Source organism: Podarcis erhardii (assembly GCF_964252035.2).
Source record: "Podarcis erhardii genome assembly, chromosome: 13".
Classification (NCBI taxonomy): Eukaryota; Metazoa; Chordata; class Lepidosauria; order Squamata; family Lacertidae; genus Podarcis; species Podarcis erhardii.
Window position 1 is genome coordinate 11,428,000 of NC_138502.1, and position 24,396 is coordinate 11,452,395.

At 40.4% G+C, this 24,396-nt stretch overlaps 3 protein-coding genes across 3 annotated transcripts; 1 reads left to right on the top strand and 2 right to left on the bottom strand.

The window, feature by feature from the left end:
- Nucleotides 1–294: 294 nt before the first annotated feature.
- LOC309326884 (olfactory receptor 11G2-like) lies at nucleotides 295–1,254 on the top strand (the record flags this gene model as incomplete). Its single annotated transcript, XM_081835916.1, has 1 exon — nucleotides 295–1,254. The coding sequence occupies one exon, from the start codon at nucleotides 295–297 to the stop codon at nucleotides 1,252–1,254; it is 960 nt and encodes a 319-aa protein (XP_081692042.1).
- Nucleotides 1,255–4,057: 2,803 nt separating this feature from the next.
- On the bottom strand, nucleotides 4,058–23,797 carry LOC309326885 (olfactory receptor 11H6-like; the record flags this gene model as incomplete). The annotated part of the gene is made up of 3 exons (XM_081835917.1): nucleotides 4,058–4,823; nucleotides 21,036–21,250; nucleotides 23,792–23,797. The coding sequence occupies 3 exons, from the start codon at nucleotides 23,795–23,797 to the stop codon at nucleotides 4,058–4,060; spliced, it is 987 nt and encodes a 328-aa protein (XP_081692043.1).
- LOC309328422 (vomeronasal type-2 receptor 26-like) lies at nucleotides 8,562–15,721 on the bottom strand (the record flags this gene model as incomplete). The annotated part of the gene is made up of 5 exons (XM_081838423.1): nucleotides 8,562–9,463; nucleotides 10,436–10,562; nucleotides 10,680–10,907; nucleotides 11,482–12,339; nucleotides 15,431–15,721. 5 exons carry the CDS (start codon nucleotides 15,719–15,721, stop codon nucleotides 8,562–8,564), a joined length of 2,406 nt encoding a protein of 801 aa, XP_081694549.1.
- Nucleotides 23,798–24,396: the final 599 nt, after the last annotated feature.

A 24,396-nucleotide genomic window follows, 5' to 3' on the forward strand; every position in this document is an offset into this window, starting at 1 on the left:
CAATGAATTAAATGCCTCAGGTTCCAGCAGCCAAGTGACGATACTTCTATAAGACTGTGAACAATATTCACAATAAGGGTCAAGGGGTCAAGCTTAGATATGTTCAAGACTACACTAACCCAAGCCAAACTATTCTGAATACATTTACCATGTTTACTTTTTATAATCAACTGTGATCTGAAAGAGAAGTTGGAGGCATCACTTTTCCTCTGTCTTTCAGTGGTAACAGAGAGACAAGAAGGCAGACATAACCTCTATGCGGTTTAGAGTGATCATTCATCCATCTGATTCCAAATGGAGATGGACAATACGACTTCTGTCCAGGAATTCATTTTGCTGGGATTTGGAATTGGACAGCACAAACGGTTCCTGCTCCTCATTTTTTTCACCATTCTCTACATGCTCACTTTGGTGGAGAACATCACCATTATCACACTGGTGTTTCTAGACAACCACTTGGCTCAACTTCCCATGTATATTCTACTGAGCAACTTCTCCTGGCTAGAGATGTGCTACGTATCCACCACTGTGCCTCGCATGCTTTTTGACCTAGCTTCCCCTCATGGGGTCATTTCTTTCCATGAGTGCTTCCTCCAGTTCTACATTTTCTTTTCACTTGGTTGTACTGAATGCTTCTTCCTCTCAACCATGGCCTTGGACCGGTACTTGGCTATCTGCTGCCCACTACGCTACCCACACATAATGTCCCCACACTTCTGCTACACTCTGGTAGCTCTATGTTGGGTTGTTGGTTTCCTGTGGTACCTTGTCCCAGCAGTTTTGATCTCCCTGTTGTCCTTCTGTGGATCTAACACCATTGACCACTTCTTGTGTGATCCTGGACCAATTCTGGCCCTGGCATGCCCGCCACTCGGAAATGCTCCCCTCTTCAGCCAGATTTGCCTCAATGGTCTGATTATAGGCAATGTCTCCTTTGTTGTGCTGTCCTACAGCACTGTAATTCTCACCCTGATGAAAACCTCTAGCCAAGGTAATCGTAGAAAGGCCTTCTCCACCATATCATTCCACATTGTGGTGGTCACACTTTTCTATGGCTCAGTTGCAGGGATGTACTTGATTCCAGGTGGAGAAAGCCAATCAGAGGTCACCAAGGCAGTGACCCTCTTCTACACAGCCATCACACCCTTTCTCAATCCTTTGATCTACTGCTTGAGGAATGATCAGGTGAAAGAGGCAGTGGGCAGGTTGCTGAGGAGAAAGGTGAGGTCACTGTGGAGAAAGCAAACAACTTAAAAAGTGGGGAGAGGAGGCAACAACAACAAAGCAAAGCACCCAAGTATGTACAGCTGATATGTACAGAGCTGGATAGAGAGAAGCAACTTTCTCTGCTGATGTGTTTTGCACAGCACATCAAGAAAGGTATGATAAGAAATCAGGAATGAGTTCATAGTTACCTGATGACCACATTCCCCGACAAGGCAGTTCAGTTCTTAGCTTTAAGAAGGAACCCGAAACCATTTGTTGGGATTTTTCACAATTTGTCTGATGGCCAGTTACTAAATTATAATGAAATGAATCTCACTACCCTTGATAACATCTGGGTTGTGGAAGCCTATTCAGACCAAAGGCTGTGTTGCCTTCTTGTCAAGCTTCCAGAGGAGCACATGGGAGTGGGCAGGGCCAGAGGTGAAAGCAGGCAGAGCACTGAATGTGAATTCTAGCTTTGTATTAGTCTCCATACACATTCACACAACCTTCTCTGTTCTCCAGCTAAACAAGTAGGAGGCATCAGCTAAGTTCAAGGAAATATTCCATCAAGGGAAAAACACTTGGGGTGTGAAGCAGGGTTAGTGAGAGTGTGACTTGGGAAGAGGAGTGTGACTGAGGACCCCCACCCTGCATTTGGAGTAAATTCTAATTATTTTCACTTTAATAACAAAAAAAAAATGTCATTGTAAAATGATTTTTGGTACATATCTCCCAGGGGGGCTTATGGAAACAGTGAGGATGTTGGCATAAAGCAGACAGGGTCACTGATTTTCTTAACAGGTGCAACAGGAAGCACAGATAGACGCTTTGCATCATCCTAGTGAGCTGCTATTGGATGAGAAAACCTCTGTCAATTTCTAGTTCTTATCACTTATGTTTAGTCTTTGTTCCAAATCTGTGTATACTGTAATTTGTGGTGGGTGGGTGTTTTGCAGAGTCTCTTTTATTTGTATAAAGGGTAAAGTGATGCCACACTAAGAATAGGCCTGGTATTGGTTGTCCCTTGAATAAATCTTTTTGGTGGGTTAACTGTTCTGGAATGGCTATAAGCCTATATAGACACAGTGGTACCTGGGGTTACAGACAGTTCAGGTTACAGATTGCTTCAGGTTACAGACTCTGCTAACCCAGAAATAGTACCTCGGGTTAAGAAATTTGCTTCAGGATGAGAACAGAAATTGTGCGGTGGTGGCACGGCGGCAGCGGGAGGCCCCATTAGCTAAAGTGGTACCTCAGGTTAAGAACAGTTTCAGGTTAAGAACGGACCTCCAGAACGAATTAAGTTCTTAACCCGAGGTACCACTGTATAAACATACACACAAACACACACGTATCCAAGCTTAGGTCTTTCATTGTTGTGAAGTGATCCATCTGGCTGCAATATAAGCATGAATGGTTTAAAATTGTGTATATTGTGTAATATTTTGCAATTTTTCTTAATAAAAAAATCATTTGAAATTGTGCTCATTGTATATTTATAGATTTGGATTACATTTTAAAATGTTTCTTTGTTGTAAACAGCTTCAAGATCTGCAGACATCAAGTGATCATGAGGTGGACAAAATAAATAAATAAATAAATAATGTATGTTACTAATTCGTTAGATTTAATATCCATGTTATTGTAGCCAAGTACTCTTTGCTATTTGCTCTATATCTTTAGATGACCTCAATAAGTGCTTTCATACACTGTAGATGTTAAACAGCACAGAACATAAGAACTTAACTGGATCAGTCCAGGGGCCCATGTAGACTAGCATCCTCTTCTCACGGACCAAGCAGATGCCTATGTGTAAACACACAAGCAATTCACCCCACCGGTGTCTTCCAGCAACACAACAATGTAGGGAGACTGTAGCCACAATGTCTAGCACCCATTAATAACATTATTATGATTTTTAGTAGTATTTTAAATTTGTATACTGTCCTTCATCTCAGGCACACCAAGTTGGGCACAACATGGGGGGGGGGCAGGCATTCCACATACATGATGTCATATGTGTGATGTATCCTCCCGGTCCGGCCAGGCCTGCTGGGATGGACAGGTGTCCTTTTGAAGATCGCCAGAGTGCAAATCTCTACAGAAGTTTTAACTTCAGTGCATGCATGCAAACATTACATGTTGTGCAAATTAAACTTTAACCTTTACCCCCTGCCCCCCATCCTACCTCTTGTTTTGGAGGGAGCTTTTATCCTCCCCCCACCTTCTACGTTTTCCATACTTTGCCAATTATCCAGATACCTCCCTTTTGTTCATTGTGGTGGGTGTGATTTGGTTACAAAACAATTGGCACAGCCCATCCCAAGTTCAGCACTTGAAGGAAACATATTCAAAGCAAGACTGAAAGTAGAGAATGTTTCGAGTTGTGCTAATTATCATTATATACACTTTTTATAATAATCAGGCAGGAGTAACAGAAAATGATGGGCTTTATTTAAACCAGCTGGCATTCTCTTTCTCTCCCTCCTGCTCAGTCTCTGTACTGTTTGTGCTGAGCCACTTGCTGGTAGCTGCTTCCTTAATCTGTGCCTTCCCTCTGGGGCACAAAGTTTCTGTCTTAACCCTCTTGCTTTGTGACACATTCAGGAAATACCATTTTTGAATATTCTCTTAAGTAAAACAAAGACAAAGACAAAACCATGCTAGTATAAACTTGCCAATGCATCATACTTCTAGCAGCAAGAATTCCATGTAAAAAATATATATATTTCAGAAATGTGATACACCCATCTGCTATAATAAGTGCAACAGCCCAACCTACCACAATTTTGATTGTGGAAGGCTGGTGTTCTGCTTCTCCTTCTTTTTTTCTTCCAAAATTTTTACACTATCGATATTCTCCAGGGCACCAAAATTTCTCCATTCTCTTCAACAACCTCCCTGCTGCCTCTTTGATCTTATCATTCCTCAGACAGTAGATCAGTGGGTTGAGGACAGGTGTGACGGCAGCATAAAAGACTGTTGCTGCCTTTGTGACCTCTGAGTTGCTTTCTCCACCTGGAGCAGCTAAGTATACCCCTGCCACAGAACCATAAAAAATCGTCACCACCATTAGGTGGAAGAATATGGTGGAGAAAGCCTTCTTACGACTTCCTTGGCTAGAGGTTTTCATCAGAGAGAGAATCACTGCACCATAGGACAGGATGACACACAATAAGTTACCCAAAATCACAGCATTTACGAATATCTGATAGATGAAAGGAGCATTTCCTAGTGGAGGGCAGGCCAGAGACAGAAGTGGCCCAGGATCACACAACAAATGGTCAATGACGTTTGGTCCACAGAAGGACATCTTGGAGATCAAAGTCACTGGGACAATGTTCCACAGGAAGCCAAGGATCCAACAGGTAGCCATCAGGGCATAGCAGGCATTCTGGGACATAATTTGTGGGTAACGCAGTGGGTGGCATATGGCTAAATACCGATCCAAAGCCATGGCAGAGAGGAAGAAGTCCTCAGTGCAACCAAGAGAAAAAAAGATGTAGAACTGGAGGAAGCAAGCCTGGAAAGAAATCTTCCCATGAAGGGTTATTAGGTCAAAGAGCATGCGAGGTATAGTGGTGCTCACATAGCATATCTCCAGCCAGGAGAAGCTGCCCAGAAGGAGATACATGGGAAGTCGTGACAAGTGGGAGTCTAGAACGACCAAGGTGATAATGCTCATATTCTCAGCCAAAGTCAGCACATAAAAAGTGGTCAAAAAAATGAGGAGCAGCAAATGCTTCTTTGGCCCACCTCCAAATCCTAGCAAAATGAATTCTGTGACATCAGTCCCATTGGCCATCTCCATCTGCAATCACAAAACAGAAACACAGTCACATACCAAGAGCGAGTATCATCTCCCTGTCTGCCTGTAGACTCAGCAAGCTTATCATTTGTGGATGGTGTGTGCTAAGGGAATAAATCCTTAGGCTGAGAGGAAAACACTACTACAAACCAGCGTCTCCCTCTCTATTTTCATTGAAAAGCAAACACTAACCAGGCATGCTGCTTTTAAGGAGGGCAGCAGAATATTCTGCCTCCTTCATTTTAGATTACATATACTTATTCTTGAGATTGCATATCAGTTATGAGGCATAACAAGTAATTGTGTTGCATCCATTTAATTTATATTTATTTATTGAGGCGAAGATCATAGGCCACTTAATCAGAAGATTCTCTAAATTATGAACATAATAAAGTAGTCAATAGCACATTATAGCTGAATTATACCTCTTAGGACCAAAATATGTAAAGTTTCAGAAGAATATAGGAAGCAGCCTTATAACAAGTTGGGCCATTGGTCCTTTTTCCTCAAAATGGTCCACACTGATGGGCAGCAGCTTCTGAGGTTTCCAGTGAGGTGCCCCAGAGATACTCTGTATGCAAAGCAGTTGGTCTACCATTGAACTATGGCCCTTCCCAAGTATTCTAAACTTACCTATGACCGCTGAAATGTGCATCACCATATCATTATCAGATTGGTATGTGAGAACATGGAATATCTAAATGGCATTCCCCAGATTATGTTGGACTCCCCACTCCCATCAGCTCCAGCCAAGATAACCAACGGTCCAGGATCATGAGAGTTGTAGTCCATCGTCATCTGAAATGCATCCTGTTGACTACCTATGTTTTTATTTCTTTGAAACATCCTTTTAGTCCATAGGAGTGGACTTCCTTCAGCATCTGTTGTCATCAACATAGTCATTTCTTTTTATGTGTGTAGGAATCTAATGCTAGTGTATTGTTTGTTTGTTTGTTTGTTTATGTATTATGTATTTTGTGCTCTTATTTTGTATTTTTTGTTGTTGTGAACCATCCCGATTTAGTAAGAAATCAGGGGTGGACAAGTTTTAGCACTCTGTATGCTGTTGGATAACAATTCTGAGGAATTCATCTGCGAGCCCTGTACTTGAGCCCTGTACTCCCTCCCTCCCTCTGAGACCCTCTTACATTATGATGATGATGATGTTGTCGATGGTGTTGTTGTTGCTGCTGCTGCTGTCATTGTTCTGTAAACTTCTCTGGGATCTTTTTTAGATTATGAGTATGGTAAAGTAAAGGTAAAGGGACCCCTGACCATTAGGTCCAGTCATGACTGACTCTGGGGTTGCGGCGCTCATCTCGCTTTATTGGCCAAGGGAGCCGGCGTAGAAATGTTATAAATAGATAAGTAAAGATATTTCTCTCCTACTTTCCTTTTTCTCTCAGATGATGCTCCATATTGGTGTGTCAACATTTCCTTGCCCATAATCTTTCTGAATAGGGCTACCCATTGAAATACATGCCCTCTGGTCTCTTACCACAGTCTCATTTGCCTTGTTAAAGGTATCAATTTATGTACCTCAGTAGCATGTAAGGAGTCAATCCCTCCAGCAGAAGGCTCACCACCTTGGCTGTGTCGGAGTTCACAGATTGTGCAAAAGAAATATATAGTTGTTTCCTGTGTCGTTTAGAAGGAGATGGTAGACTTGTCTGTGGACTAATGCTTGAATGCTGCTGTTAAATATTCAGCAGCCCTTGGAGATGTGTCTCTAAGGAATGTTCTCATTATCCACTAAAACAAACTCTCTTTTGGGATGGAACATCTTCATTTGCTATAGTGAAACATGGGTAATTCCGCACAGGCAATTGTCTGTTATTTTGAGTTGAAGACACCCAACAGTTCAGGGTGGTAAAAACAAAAGGGGATTGTGAGGAGCTCCAAAAGAGTCTTTTCCCACTGCATAAATGTGCATTAAATTGAGGAGGGGCAGAAATGTAATTCAGTGTAAATAAGAGTAAAGTGATGCACATGGGACCAAAAATCCTAACTTCACATACACACTAATTAGGTGTGAACTGGCATGGAAAGACATGTTGGCTTAATAGTAGAAAGCTTGGTGAAATTGTGGAGCCATGTGTGGCAGCAGTGAATTAATTTCATGTTAGGGATCGTCGGGAAAGTGGTTGAAAATAAAACTGTCAATTTCTTGAAGATTTGCAGTACCTAATCTTAAGCAGCATAGACAGTCTGCTCATTTACGTAATATTATTTTGAACCAGCAAGCTTCGGGTTCCATAATTTAAAATGGAAGATGGTAGAGTTTGAGATTTTCTACAATCCCTCCCTTAACAAAAAACAACAACAGCCATGAACTAATAATAATAATAATAATAATAATAATATTTTTTAAAAAATTTATATCCCGCCCTCCCCAGCCAAAGCCGGGCTCAGGGCGGCTAACAACAATCAAATAATCCAACATTCTAAAAACATTTCATTATAAAAATTAATTAAAATCAAATTGATGGCAACCGTTAAGCAAAATTCTGTGCAGGCTGCCAGAGGAGGGAGTCAGGCTGCGCCCTGACCAAAGGCCTGGTGGAACAGCTCTGTCTTGCAGGCCCTGCGGAAAGATGTCAGGTCCCTCAGGGCCCTAGTCTCTTGTGACAGAGCATTCCACCAGATTGGAGCCGCAGCCAAGAAAGCCCTGGCTCTAGTTGAGGCCAGCCTAACCTCTCTGTGGCCTGGGACCTTCAGGCATAACCAACCTTTTTGAAGTCAGATTTGATGGTATAGAAAGAATGGAAGGCAAAACTGCTACCTCTTGATGCACCCTTACTCCCAATAGCTAAACATTTGTCATTCTGCAGCGCAAGTAGATCATGCTCATTCACCAGATTGGAATCAATGGGGTTTACAAATTAAAGGATTTTTTAAATAAATAAAAACCTTAAAAAAACCCTTACAGCTCCAGAAATTAACTTTATATTGGGTGACATACCCTGCAGCTGGCTATAGATTTACCAGGTCATACACTTTCTAAAACAATCAAGTATATCACCTCAGGTACCATGCAACCGAAATAGTTTTGAATAACTTGAAAGAGCCAAGCCTCTAGGGAAGGACATTGTTTTTCAAATATTCAAAATTGGCAGAAAAATCCAAACAGTGATTTAGACCTCCATTCCAATTAAAATATAACACGATGGTGGCAATTGAATATGATAATGAACAAGACAGTTGCGTCAATTCTTTATTTTTCTAAGCTGCTGCCTTTTGTTCAGTTCAGTCCTCGACACAATAAAAAAACATTTTGGGGAACATATGAATTCCAGTAACCCAGCACTGGAGGCCAAGATCTCTACAGTAGCCATTCTGTATATTATCCTTATATGCTCAGATATGTTAGAACAGAGGAATTTAACAAAAATATATCACAGATTTATAAAGAATTATTCCTCAAGTAAGCATACAGATTGCATTCCATTTACATTTTATTGAGGGAATAAAAATAGCTGCAAATATCCCATTGGTTTATCACAGCTGATTTAAGATGTATAAGGGCTACAGAATGTTAGATATGTCAATCCTTTCTTCTTCTTAATTGCTCCCTGCTGTTCAGCTGAGGCCTCACCAGAATAATATAACACTTTGGGGAAAATATACAGCTTAGTAAACCAGCACTGGAGGCCAAGATGGAGAAGATCTCCACAGCCACCATATATTTTCCTCTTGTGCTCAGATAGGTGGGAACAAAGGACAGCCACACACTGCAAAATACCAGCATGCTGAAGGTGATGAACTTGGCTTCATTAAAACTGTCAGGTAACTTCCTGGCTAGGAAGGCTACAGTGAAGCTGACAATTGCTAGCAAGCCCATAAAGCCCAAGACACAGTAGAACATGGTGACTGAGCCTTCATTACATTGCAGAACAATTTCTTTAGTCACAGAGTGCATATCAAAATCTGGGAATGGGGAAGACGTTGCCAGCCATACACAACAAAGAACAGCTTGAATCAGGGAGCAGGAAAGAACAATGGAGGTGGCCTGTTGTTTCCCCACCCATTTCCTCATCTTGGAACCTGGTTTGGTGACCCTGAAAGCAAGGACCACAATGATTGTCTTGGCCAACACACAAGAAACTGCCACTGAAAAGATGATGCCAAATGCTGTTTGTCGAAGGAGACACGTCACTTTCTCAGGTCGACCGATGAATAGCAAAGCACAAAGGAAGGCGAGAAAGAGGGAGGTGAGGAGAGTATAGGTGAGGTTCCGGTTGTTGGCTCTAACTATGGGAGTGTCTCTGTGTTTAATAAAGACCCAAAGTACCAAAGCTGTGGTGAAAGAAAGGGAAAGAGCAAGAACTGCCAAAGCAATCCCCAAAGGTTCTCCATAAGACAAGAAACTGATGTCCTTTGGCATGCATGAATCCCGTTCCATGTTTGGGTAATGATCTTGTGGGCACTGAAGGCATTCATCCATGTCTGAAAACAAACAACAAACAGCATGATCAGGTTTCTATATGTTGCAGCAGAATTTGTGTTGTTGTGATGTAGTAATATGAAATATCAGACTTACAAATGTCAAACTTTCATTGGCTAGAAATAGATTGATCCCTAAGTAGATTAAATAATGTTTAAATAGATCCCTAAAAAGATTGTGTTGCACATTTATAGATGTGCAAAATTCAATATATAATTATACTCCCATCCACATATGGGTCCAATCACTTTTTTTAAATATACAGCAGAGTTTTCCAAACTGTGTGTTGTGACACTTTAGTGTGTCAGCTGCAGTGTGTAGGTGTGTCAAGTGAATGCTCCACACACTCCTCCTGGGGTTGGAAACGAAGCGGGCAGATCATGAGATATGTTGTGTCCCCATACATTTCATTATTAGAATTTATGTATGTGTCTCTATATCTTATAAGGGGTTAGTTTAACCTCCAGTTTGCTAGTAAAACTGAATTCCTGTGTCACAAAATGATGATGCATGTCTAAAGTGTGCCAACAATATGAAAAGCTTGAAAAGCTCTGATATAGCAATATAAATTTATAATTCTTTCTTTTTTCTATTTTCCATGACTTCTCACCAGATCATTCTTTGGACATTGAACATGCTCAGTCCCTTTGTGTTTTTTCTTTAAAAGAAAAGGGTTTGTCAAAAAGAATTGTGTTCCAATTCTGCAATCATGCTTTTTTCCAAAATAAACATTATACCTCCTTCTTCTGAATGAGTGTGGTTTTGTTTTTTTCCTCTCCTCCCTGTTTGGTGTACATAATGACCAGCTCTGAATGACTTGGGACTGCTATTGCTAAGTTTATCAGGCTGTATCCTCATATGAGGAACCATAAACTTTACTGAATTCTGAGGAAAGTTCTCAATTTAAGGGAAATGAATGTCTGAATACCTGAATGACAGTACATTTGATAGGCTGTGTACATGATGTCTCTTACCCATCTGGTTGGAAAACTTCCCTTGTGGACACAGAATGCAATCATAGCAGCAAAATGGTTCCCCTTCCTTCTTTGCTTTATGGTAACCCAAAGGGCATTTATCATTACAAACAGAAAGGGGCTGCACCTGTCCACAAATGAAAGAAGAGAAGGTTTTCTCTTTTGCAAGCTTGTATATCAACATTGGGAACTGTGAATAACTCTGGAAGTAATAGATATGGTACAAAATATGAATGGACCTCACCTGGTTAAAACTGCTGGGCCACACAAAGTCTTCATCCCAAATCCTCAACACTTCTCCTTGGGGAGCCATGGAGTCTATATTTCCCACTTTGATTCTCTGAAAGGACTGATTTGGAAATGTGATCCAGTTTATAATATCAAATCCAGCCTCTAGCTCTCCATTTTCATTGAAGGAAACCTTTTCCCCAACAGTATTATTAAATACTATTCTCTTAACAAAGTGGTTAAGCTAAAGAAAGAGGGGATAAAGAAAAAAAGTCAATGGATATGTCAAAGGCTGTGGATCATTCCCACTTTATTCCAAACTCTTGAAAAACTTTATGCCAGATAATCGTAAATATAGAGAGAAGATGTGCACATACCACCTTGAGGTAGTAATTAGTAAAGCAATCTTAACCCTGCAGGGCAGCAGCAGGATATGACAGGGAGGAATAGCCACCACTGCATCCACAGCCATATCACTCACACCTGCTGTGGTTGAAGGCAGGGACAACAATACTCTACACCTTGCTCATCATCATGTCTTTTTGGAATTTATACAGATTTTCAATTATTTTTATAATCATTTGAATCTGGTGAGACCTTGAGCTTCAGCAAATTCATGAAGGAAGCAGGAAATCTATTGCTAGTATTCAATGCTGCTTTATACATTCTCAGGAAACAGAGACATCATGCATCTGAAAACCAGGCCCTAGGGAAAAACAGTGTGAGAATACTATTGCTATCTGGTTGGCTGGTAAAGGAAGGCTCTGTACTGATCGAGCAGGATCCTTCCTTTGTTCTTGGTGTATTCGGGACATTACCTTCCATAATTCTTGATGCTGAAGCTTTACTCCTCCATCTACTATCATTCTGCCTTTGTATCTAGATGAATCCATGGCCTGCAATGCATGTGCTATTGCAAAGGCAGCTGTGTAGACACTGTAGCTGTGGCCAGTCATGCTCATTTCAAAAACAGATGCAGGAAGAGTCTCCAACTTCTCCTCTCCACTGCAGATTTCTTCATTCTGTAGGTCTACCATAGCTCTGGGGAACAGACACCCAAATGCCTGCTCCCAGAAAACCCTAACGAAGCCATCTTCCTTCTCTGAAGTGGGGTTTCTCATCAGAAGAAATTTCTGGAATCCTAAAACTTCACTGGAGTGAACAGCAAAGGATATAGCACCATGTAGGAAGTCTATGTCCCAATCTCTTTGAAGAGGAATGGAAGTGAACTCCATCTCAGCTGTCATTATCCAGACTTTACCATTTCTCTTTGTTGATATATGCTCATATGCTGAAACCTTAGAAAATATCCTCAGGATGAGCATGGTCTCTATTTCACCATGAATGACCAATGCAATGACAGTGCTCTTCATAATGATTTCAGTCTTCTCAATTACATCTCCCACCATATCATTAATAGTACTGGAAAAAGACACTTTGAGAAGTCTTACTATGAAATCAAAGCAGATACCTTTCTGGGCAAACATGGGGATAATATTCTGTTCAAACCTCTCTCCATTGTCATCGTGCCGAGAAATTACTCCAATCCATGTCCACTTGAAATATAGCAGTATGTGGAGAATTGTCTCATATTGAAGCTTCAAATTTGGGAACATTTGGAGATAGAAAGCAGCTTGGGTTTTCTTATCTATCACCACAGGAGAGCCATATATGATCTAATGGAAATTTAAAAAGTTAAGAAGTGAGGAGACCTGTAGTGGCCAGCAGGGTAGGACAAGTGTGCTCAGAGATTCCGTGATGTTCTGGAAAGGTGAGTAGCAGGGTGAAGCAGCAGTAAGATTTGTGCAGTGCAGATACACTGATGAAGTCAATATGACACTCCCACCTGCCTCCCCACCTGAAACATTGCAATGACTCAAGTTCAGGGAGGTTAGGTGAGCACTCTGCTGATTGTTACTGGTTGTTACTTCAGCAGCCCACAGAGTGTGGACCTAGAGTTTAGCAAATACTTTAATATTTTCATTTTTTATATTATCACTTACCGTCCAGCTATTTAATATTTATTTTAATGTATGCATGGCGGGTGAGTTCAGGTGGGAAGTGGTTCCAGGTCCCAATGAGAATTGAGAGCATCTTTGAATTGGAGTCTATGTCAGATGTCAAAACAGAAGTTGCAAATTTAAGCAGTGCCTTTTGCAAATGAGGGAAGAGTTTGCCCTGTCCTTTGTCCCTATCAGATGACAAAATTTCCCCCTATGCTCTCTTTGGGACATGGGTGGCACTGTGGTCTAAAGCACTGAGCCTAGGGCTGGCCGATCGGAAGGTCAGAGATTCGAATCTCCGCGACTGAGTGAGCTCCTGTTGCTCAGTCCCAGCGCCTGCCAACTTAGCAGTTCGAAAGCATGTCAAAGCAGCTTAGTCATGCTGGCCACATGACCCGGAAGAAGTGTTTGTGCACAAATGTCGGCTCCCTCGGCCAGTAAAGCGAGATTAGCACCGCAACCCCAGAGTCGTTTGTGACTGGACTTAACTGTCAGGGGTCTTTTACCTTTTTTTTTTTTTAATGCTTTCTTTATGGAATTAGTTTTGCCATGATTTAAATCCTCTTCTATTTTCCGAGCTCTTGAATGGTGCATCTTAATGTACAACAAACTGTCTGAGGGGGAAAGAGTTTATTCTCCTTTTCTCTCCTCCTTAATTTAAATCTAGTACATCTAGCCTTTGGCTAAGAGGCTCTAATCCCTGTTTTTATAACTGATTTCATCAATTTAAATGGAATTGTTCATCTTCTTAAGGATTTATTTGTTCTTGCATACAAATGCATCAAACGTCATAACTATGAGTCTCCTATTCCTATAATCTTCCTATAATCTTATATGGAGAAATGGGGTAGGAACAATGTACACAAACTGGCCAAGAAGGGGGAGAAACCTGAACACAGAGAGATCACTTCTGCAACAGTGATGGTGGAAGCAGTTAATGACAAAGAAGTCCACACGCCTCTTTATTTACAGAGTGGGGGAAAGCCTTTAATGCTGTTAAAAATAATCTACAAAAATAAGTCAGAAAACACACACAAAAATAGAAATAACTCCAAATGAAGCTACAGAACTGAGTGTGGGGGGAAATCTAATCTTTCTAAAATGTAAGAGGAGAATTTAAATTTAATATTCTGAGACACTACAGAAGATACAGCAGGAATTAATTTTTTTAAAAAAATAAATCTTACTAACGTGATGGGCAAGAAAAATGCTAGAAGTCCTCATAACAGTCAGACATAGAGATTGCTCGTTGCAAGCAAAAAATGCAGTATTTTCCCATCATATTATTATTATTTGCTTTGAGAAATTTCTCATTAAGGACAAATTCATGAAAACAGTGGCCAATAGGTAATCAAACAGGAATGCTGCTGCAAGAGAAAGAGAAAGGCAGGCCCTGAACTTTGCTACAGAGAAATTACAGACACCTCAAATACATTATTATTGGGGCAAATATTACTGGGGCTTAGGAAGAAGAAGAAGAAGAAGAAGAAGAAGAAGAAGAAGAAGAAGAAGAAGAAGAAGAAGAAGAAGAACCAACAACAAAAACTTGTGAAGCCACTCAGTGTTTTATGTTGGAAGTCACCCACTTCTAAGAAATGTAAACCTCACATCTGGCAAATGAGAGAAGAGCCCAGAAACATCGATCCATTGCATTAAAATTCTTTCTCCTTATCTCTCATCAATTTAAATATTAGCTTTCTTAAATTCCAAAACCTAAAAAGTAAGTGCTCTTCCTCACTGCTCTTATTCAATTAGCAACTTTTGGTTGATAGGTTAGTTATAATAAAAAGTTATTTATATAATAGAGTTAATTCCTCATGCAATCCATAGAATTAATATGATTTACTTCCAATATGCAGAGGAAGTGTAGTTCATAATTTTTCATATATTATTCACTTTCTTCTCTTCAAGTTAGTGTTGTACCTTTGCAGGCTAAAACACAGTTTAATTGTCATGTTACAGGATTCCAGGACTCTGCTTAAGGTCCTTTGCATATTGTTCATTGTTAATGTTCTCTTTTATTTTTTGCATGCTTGGAACCCTGACTGGGCACAACTTCACTGAAAGCAATATATTTGCTGATCATCTGGATAATCCTTTTTTACTATACGTTGGGATTTGCTATTTATTTGATAGTGTTGCATGACAGATCTCATTTTCAATTATATATTTTATATGTCTGAGTTTTTACAAGGTAATACCTTGAAATGTTAAAGGTTTTGGCAATCAAATTGAATACATCTTAACTGTGGGATCTTATGTACAGTGATACCTCGGGTTACATACGCTTCAGGTTACAGACTCCGCTAACCCAGAAATAGTACCTCGGGTTAAGAACTTTGTTCAGGATGAGAACAGAAATTGTGCTCTGGAGGTGCGGTGGCGGCAGCAGGAGGCCCCATTAGCTAAAGTGGTGCTTCAGGTTAAGAACAGACCTCCAGAACGAATAAAGTACTTAACCCGAGGTACCACTGTACAAGCATACAGCATCTTGAATTAGATACTGAATGCCAATTGCTGGGTATGGCAAATGTGGACAGTGACATTGCACTCATGTCTTACTTATGGACTTCCTCCAGGTATTTTGTTGGCCTCTTTGAAAAAAGAATTCAGGGCTAGGTAGGTTCCTGGTCTGATTCAGTAGGACTTTTCATATAGTCTTACTTCTGGAAGCCTCACTTGCAAATACAACTGTTAAAAGGAAAACCTTTACAAGTAAACAGATGAGCAAATGGTTTGTTTATCTTTCCTACTGTCTGCATACCTGAGGAATTTTATAGATGCACAGGGTATCTGCCATGTAGAGACAGACTTCAGAGATAGGTCCCCCAATGACTGCTCCTAGATTGTTCTGACTATCACATTTGTAGTTGGGGGTGAATCTGTCCAGTGTAGAGAAAAGTTCCAATGATGCTTGATAGGTCCATCTTGTGTCAAAGTAGCTATTATAGATATGAAAGCCCAAGGTGACGTTAGGTAAAATCTGGGGATTTTCATTGATCTCTTTTAAAGCAAATATCAAGGCCAGGCTATGCTGATAGATCTGGGTCATCATCCTGTAATTAGAGTTACTTGCACTGTGAGAGTGGATTTTTTTCAGAATGTGACATATGCTTCTCTTCAGTTAAATGCATTATTACTGAATACATTATAGTATAATGGTTCTGATCTAGATAAGCATTATAGAATCATAGAATCATAGAATCATAGAGTTGGAAGAGACCACAAGGGCCATCGAGTCCAACCCCCTGCCAAGCAGGAAACACCATCAGAGTACTCCTGACATATGGTTGTCAAGCCTCTGCTTAAAGACCTCCAAAGAAGGAGACTCCACCACACTCCTTGGCAGCAAATTCCACTGTCGAACAGCTCTTACTGTCAGGAAGTTCTTCCTAATGTTTAGGTGGAATCTTTTTTCTTGTAGTTTGGAACCATTGCTCCGTGTCCGCTTCTCTGGAGCAGCAGAAAACAACCTTTCTCCCTCCTCTATGTGACATCCTTTTATATATTTGAACATGGCTATCATATCACCCCTTAACCTCCTCTTCTCCAGGCTAAACATGCCCAGCTCCCTTAGCCGTTCCTCATAAGGCATCGTTTCCAGGCCTTTGACCATTTTGGTTGCCCTCCTCTGGACACGTTCCAGTTTGTCAGTGTCCTTCTTGAACTGTGGTGCCCAGAACTGGACACAGTACTCCAGGTGAGGTCTGACCAGAGCAGAATACAGTAGCACTATTACTTCCAATATTATGAAATATTATCACATGCATCTGTACTTTTATATTTTGTTTTCACCTGCACAATGCTGATACAGTATTTTGGGTCTGGATCTTTGAAATTTCCAGGTGTTGGAGGACTTTAATTACATAAACTGAAAAAAGTAACCCAATTTTCTTGATTTCAATTGCTTTAGTTGACTATGACCCATAGAGTTGCTGTTCAAAATGGGATCAGATAGAAATCAAATGAAATGAAATACAACTTAGGAAACCAAAAAGCTGACATATTGTCTACATTGGCTGTCTGTGGATCTCTGACATTTCTATTAAAGAAACTTTCCCTGCCCTATCTCACGATGCCAGGCATTGAAAAAGTGACCTCCTGTGTACCATGATGCTCTCCCTTTGAATGACAGCAATTTCCACTTATCAATACTTTCTCTGAAAATATGACCATATTAAAGTAACAATCCAGAGAAAGCAGTAAACATAGTTGCTCAAAAATAAAAAGGACCAAAATTTAAAAATTAATCCTCAACCCCAGTCACAGCTCTCTCACAGTTCCTTCACTACAACCTGGAAATTCTTAAATACTTAACGCTCCTAAGCAGAAAACAGTAGGGTCATCAAAATGCTGAAGGGTAATGTGGCATAGCTAGGACAGATATATGACATTATAAAGGAACTTTTTTAAAAAGAAAAACAGCAAAGCCTTACACAGTGCCTTCAAAGATGTCATTAGAAGGCAGTTCTCTGAAATTGATTGGAATCGAAAATCTATATATCTGAGCTATAATGCTGGCAATGATGAAGTCTCCTGGTTGATAAAACTTGTGAAGAATAGGAAGAGAGTTGCTGACACTGCATTTGATGTCAGGCGTCTTGTATGCCACCAGAGGCAAAAAGAACAGGACTGCCAGTGGCAGTAGCTTCTGTGAAAGAATTCCTTCTCTACACCCATTCTGTTGCCTCCACATTATACCTAACTGGGTTCTGTGCTGAGTCCCACAGCCTGATTTGAATGGCCCCACACAGGATGATGTGTGGCTCAGACTATGCCTTCTAAAATGTCCATGATCTGATTTACAAAGCCCTCAGACCAAACTGGATGGGGGATAGTTATTGAATCCTTGTATCTTGTAGTTTTCGTCTTGGTTACTACAGCTGCCTTGAGACCGGAAGAAGTAGTAGCATGTAATCACAATTAATTAGATAATTATAAGTGAGATAATCACCTATTCAGAATTACAATTTCTGTGAGACATTGCAGACATTTTGTCTCCCCGGATAGCAAGAGATATTGAGGCATCTACTGATTCACATAAAAAAGGCCTTCTGTATAATGAGATATTCATAAGAAAAGAGTACCACAGAAAAAGTTTGCATTTGTCTTAAAAGTGGACATGTTATTCATTCATGTGTATATATATATATATATATATATATATATATATATATATATGCTTTCGTAGATTTTCACGGGTACAGGAATGCAGGTTTTGGTGTCCTCGGGTGTCTTCCCGTGTAAAAGTTGGGGTGTCTAGGCGACGTTTCGACGAGGTCTCACTCGTCATCTTCAGGCTGGTGCTTTCGGCTTCTTGTTACTGGAACAGAGCAGGATCTCAGTGTTTGAGTTCCTATAAATACTGTAGAGGGGGTGTGGTGTATAACCTCCAATGTTCTGGGCAGAGAGGAAGTTCCCAGGCTATGAAATACCCTGCAAAGTCTGCCCAGCCACGTACATTGGACAAACAAACAGACGAATAAATGCACGTATCGCAGAACACAAGAATGCCGTCAAAAAAGAAGAAAAAACTTCCTCTCTTTTCCAACACATGAAAGAAACAGGACACGAAATTAATTTTGCAGATTCCAAATTGCTCTTTAACACGGAACATCACCACAAGAGAATAATCATGGAAGCCATCGAGATAGAGAAACACCCTCACAACATGAACAAGCGTGACGACACATCCCGCTTGCCAGACATCTGGAAATTAGCCCTCCCCACAAAAACTGACACCAGATCCAGAGACACACAGAACGCCAACACCAATCAACCACACCAGACCCAAACCCAGACCCTCTCCACAGATGAATTACAGACACCATCCAGTAGCCAATCCATGGTGGCACCTCCGGATGCTGCACCCCCCTGCAATCCCTACACAGATCTGGCTGACACAAGCCACAAAACCACAGCTCGCCCCTATACACGAAGCCAAGCCAGAGCACAACTAAGTACAGTACAGCCATCTTCTCAGGAAAACTCTTCACAAAGTTCAAGAGGTCAAGACACAAAGACTTTAACAACTAATCCACACCTAATGACCCACCTAAGTGGTACTCAGGATATCACTCAAGAAACCACTCAAGATATCTCTCAAGTAATTAAGGAACAAAAGAAGAAAAGGCACACTAGCCTGGGAACTTCCTCTCTGCCCAGAACATTGGAGGCTATACACCACACCCCCTCTACAGTATTTATAGGAACTCAAACACTGAGATCCTGCTCTGTTCCAGTAACAAGAAGCCGAAAGCACCAGCCTGAAGATGACGAGTGAGACCTCGTCGAAACGTCGCCTAGACACCCCAACTTTTACACGGGAAGACACCCGAGGACACCAAAACCTGCATATATATATATATATATAAAAAAAATTGCATGGTTAAGTTCTCTTGGGTGGCAAGAGATACCAAGGTTCCTGCTGACTAACATCAAGAATGAAGGGTTTCGGTATAATAAGATATTCAGAAAAGAGCATCACAAGAGAAGTCTGCATTTGACAGACATTTTATGCATTCATGTCTGTTCATTCATTTATATTCTTGTCTTTTTAGCTGTTTTCAGAAAGAACAGGCAACAGGTGTGCATCATAGATCAGAACAGAGGAAGAAAATTCTGAAAGCCCTTCTTTGATTTGCTATGGAACAGGCACGTAATATTTTACATGTTGTTGTTGTTAACGTTAAGTTACTGATTCTCAGGGCTTTATTGGGTTCACAGAAGGACAACTTGGATATCAAAGACACTGGGATAAGAACTCAACAAAATCCAACAATCCAACAAGCAGCCACCAAGTCATAGCAGGCAACTAGGGACATTTTTGGGGTGGGGGCCCTTCCACATAGTTGGTACATATAAGTACATGTGGTGGGACTGCTCAAAGAAGGCTGAATGTATTCACTGAGAGCTCTTTGACAACCAAACGATTACCCAATAATTTCACCTGGCACTTTTGTATCTATATGCGGTAACAGAATGAGATTTGAAAAATAAAGAACATACTTATCATCTCTTAACAGCAGTCCGGGGCTCTATTGCCAAATCCTGGAAGACCTTTAATCTTAATTATTTGGATTGTTGGTATTCAAGGATTTGTCAAGCTGCCCTTCTTGAACTAAAAGTATCTAAAAGGCAGAGTTTGACTTATTTTGTGTGTGTGTGTGTGTGTGTGTGTGTGTGTGGCATGATTATATTTTTATACAAATACTGAGGCACATGGTCACTCAGTGCCATTAGTATATGCAAATGGCTGGTTCATTTAAGGCTATATAGAACATTTAGTCTTAAAAATAATAGAATTCACAGTTGGAGAAAACTTTTATTTTTCTAAATCTTTATTATTTGAAAAGGAAATCTTTGTATGAATTAATTCTTTATCATCCCCTTGAAGCAATGTTGTATCTTTGTACTTTTGTCCTTCCAGCCTGTGATGCATGATGGTTTACATATTGGATTATTTGTTTATTTTTTTTATTTTTTTTGCTATGTTGCACTTTTTAAGTAACTAATCAATGCAATTTTTGAAAAGCAAAAAATAGAATATGAGTTTTATCTCTTTGGGTGACTGGTTGGGTCTTCCACTTCATTTTCTTCTCCCAACATCTTCACACCATCAGTGTTCTCCAGTTCACCATCATTTCTTCATTCTCTTGAACAACTTCCTTGCTGCCTCTTTTATCTGATCATTCCTCAGACAGTAGACCAGGGGGTTAAGGAAAGGTGTGATGGCAGTGTAAAAGAGTGCTGCTGCCTTTCTGACTTGGCTTTCTAAGTGGCTTTCTCCACCTAGATCAGCTAAGTATACACCTGCTACAGAACCATAGAAAATAGTCACCACTACTAGGTGAAATGATACTGTGGAGAAAGCCTTCCTACAACTGCCTTTGTTAGCAGTTTTCATCAGAGTGAAAATCACAATGCTATAGGACAGCACGATGCTGGATAAGTTGATGAAAACCACCGTTTTCACAAAAATCTGATGGATGAAAGGAACATTTCCTAGTGGCGGGCAGGCCAGAGACAGAAGTGGCCCAGGATCACACAACAAATGGTCAATGACATTTGGTCCACAGAAGGACAACTTGGAGATCAAACTCACTGGTATAATAAACCACAGGAAGCCAACAATCCAACAAGCAGCCACAAGGGTATTGCAGGCACTTTGGGACATAATTTGTGGGTAACGTAGTGGGTGGCATATTGCCAAGTACCGATCGAAAGCCATAGTTGAGAGAAAAAAACCTTCCATTCCACCAAGAGAGAAAAAGATGTAGAACTGGAGAAAACAAGCCTGGAAGGAAATTTTCCCATGACGGGTCACCAGATCAAAGACCATGCGGGGTACAGTGGTGGATATGTAGCACATCTCCAGCCAGGAGAAGTTGCTCAGAAAGAAATACATGGGAATTCGTGACAAGTGGGTGTCTAGAACCACCAGCGTGATAATGATTATGTTCTCAGCCAAGGTGACCACATAAAGAACAGTCAAAAAAAGGAGCAACGACAAATGTTTCTTTGGCCCTCCTGCAAATCCCAGCAAAATGAATTCTGTGACATCAGTTCCATTGGCCAACTCCATCTGGAATTACAGAACAAAAACACCTTTGCATTTCAAGAGCAGGTATTATTTGCCTGTTTGACTATAGGCTAAGCAGGTTTGCCCTTTAAGGGAGCGGTGTTAACGGAATAATTCATTTTCCTCCCCCAATGTGTGTTTTGGATCCTAGTGTTGGCTTCAGACTTACAGTAAGTCAGGTTTATGCATGCAGAGTTATGTTCATAGGAAACGTCTTCAATTCACTGGTTATACTCTAAACAGAACAGAACCCATATATTATTACTCTTCAGAAACAGCCCGTTTCTGAATTCTTTATTACACAATAGAGTTATGTGCTTTAAATATGCATTGGATGTGTTTTAAAAGTGTGGTCTGCACCTTTTCTAAATGTGCTTAGGAGTCCAACTATGCATGTTCCTCTGCATTAAGTGGTGTTTACTTTGGAGCTGCAACGCTCTTAGTGAGACCTACTGAACTAAGGGATCATCCACACTTCTGCTGGTCCTGTGCCTAGAAAGCACAGGTCTGAGTGGTTTTGTGCTTGTCTCATGCTTTTTGGGCATGAGTCCTAGCAGTTTTGCCTTTGCCCAGATTCCTTCCCTTGGAAAACCCACTCTTTAGCACTAAATCATAGCAAACGTCAATCCATAGAAATCCTGATTGACATTTGATCCCATTCAGTGGTAAACTGCTGGTTTTCCTGGGGGGGAATGGTAGACCAAGCAGAAGTGTGCATGAGTCCTAGATAGGGCTTCCTTCAGAGTAGACCTTTCTAAGACTCCTGCCTATTGGATTGGGTGCAGTTGGAGGAAAAAATGAGTGGTAACCACTCTACACTCATTGTTTTGTTTTCTTTCAGATTCCCGCTCTGCAAAACAGCAAACCTTCAGTGATTTCTCCTGGTTGCTTTTGTAGATGTCAGAAAACTCTCTCTCTCCTGCCTCTCCACTTGCCTCTAAACCCCTTTTTGCCCCAACTGCTGCAACACTTTCTCCCCACCAGCTTTACCATGTGAATAGCTCATCCATACAGCCATTTAATGTGAAAAGAAGAAGAAGAAGAAGAAGAGTTTGGATTTGATATCCCACTTTATCACTACACTAAGGAGTCTCAAAGTGACTAACAATCTCATTTCCTTGGCAGATGAAGGTAATGGAGTACATGGAACTGGCGGAAATGACTGGCAGAATCCGAGACCAGGGTGAAGAGTCGGTAGAAGAAGATTGGAAGAAATTTAAAGTCTATTTACAGAAACACTGTAAAATTAAGGAATGTTAGAGGGAGGTTGGAACGAAGCTAAGTGGTTTTAGCAATAAGGTGGTTAAGGGGTATGTAAAAATGGATTGTTAACATGTAAAAATGCAAAGCTATAATATATTACGATAAAGTATCAAGATAAATGCAAAAAGGGTAAGGACTTGCTGAAACAGCAATTGAACTAGAATACAAAAGAGGGAGGTGTGAGGAGGTCAGGGAAATAAGTAAAAGAAAGATAAGATATGGAAAGATTCAAATGTTTTTAATTGCTTTTTTTATTTATTTTTTCTGTATTTGGTATTTTTTGTTTTCTTTTTCTTCTTTCATTTTTGTAACTCTTTTGAAACTTTAATAAATATTATTATTTTTTAAAAAATCCCATTTCCTTCCCCACAACAAACACCCTCTGAGATGAGTGAGGCTGAGAGACTTCAGAAATGTGTAACTAGTTCAAGATCACCCAGCAGCTGCATGTGGAGGAGCAGGGAATCAAACCCGGGTCACCATATTACGAGTCCACTGCTCTTAACCACTACACCACACTGGCTCTCAGTAGTACTCTTCCTGTACTTCCATTAATTCTCCATAGTCCATGTCCCTCTATTCCAAATTGGTGCTTTCCCACACGCTTCCCCTTCCTCAAACCAGATTTTTGTATACCAGAATACTCCAAACATAAGAAGGTATGAGAAAATCTGGATTAAGGGAGGGGAAGAGTTTGGGAAGGCAGCAATGTAGATGATGACATCATATGGACAATGGAGAATTAATGGACGTTCTTACTATCCATATTAAACAACAGTATGGATGAGCCAAGAGACATTCCTGTTTCTCCATCATATGATATGAAAACAACTACAAAGCTTTCTATTTTTTAAAAAAGTGATATTTATTAGAATTTTCAATATTAATACAAGAAAAATCAAAAAGAAAAAAGAAGAAAAGAAGAAAAAGAAAAAAATAACAAAAATACAAAAATAAAAGTAGTTAAAAACACATTATTTCCATATCCTAAACTGTCATCACCTTCTTTCTTAGACCTCCTCCTCCTCCCTTTCTTTGTATTCTAGTTATTGATTATCCCAGCAAATCCTTCCCATATTTCATAATATTCTGTCAACACATTACCCTAAAATATTTTAATCTTAACTTTCTATAATAAGATGAATCTTAAAACTTAAAACTTTCTAAACCAGAATGAAGAAGTAGCAAATTCATGAAATATGAACAACTGTGAACTGGTATCAGAGGAAGATCCCTGGAACAGCGAGTGAAGATGTTTATTATAGCAAATCGGATTCTTACCTTCATGCGACCCCAGCCCACCAATTTTGGCACCGCACCCATTCAGACCCGCCTCTCTTTCATTCTTACCTCAGTCTCCTTTGACTGATTCTTTGCCTCTATCGCATTCAAAACATTGAACCATCACCCTGAAGACATCTCATAAATGTTGTGTTTGTGTGCTCGCTGTCCTATGTGTCTTATAGTGGAACATGGAGGGAAGAAAAAGTGGGCCTGTTCACATATCACAGCTTTGATGCATCTGACACATATCTAATTGGTTCATGGGAATGAGTACCTCAGTAACCATGTCATTAGTATCCACCAAAACACTGATTGCCTCCCTCTGGCATACTGAAGCACTGGGGAACCTCTGCACATAATTGCTGTTTTTCTGGGCTCAGCTTCCTAAGCATGGACGTGTTGAAGCAAACCAAATGGATACAGTGTGTTATGGGAGAGGTTCCATGGTCATCCGGAATTGTGACAGAAGGGGTATTCTGATCCCAGTCACGTCCCATAGAAAGAAATTGTCACAAGGGACTGAGGGAAAGAGCCTCCCTTCCTGGAGTCTCATGTGGATACAGACCCTTGGTTCAACATCTTTCCTTTCCTTTTTGGGCTGC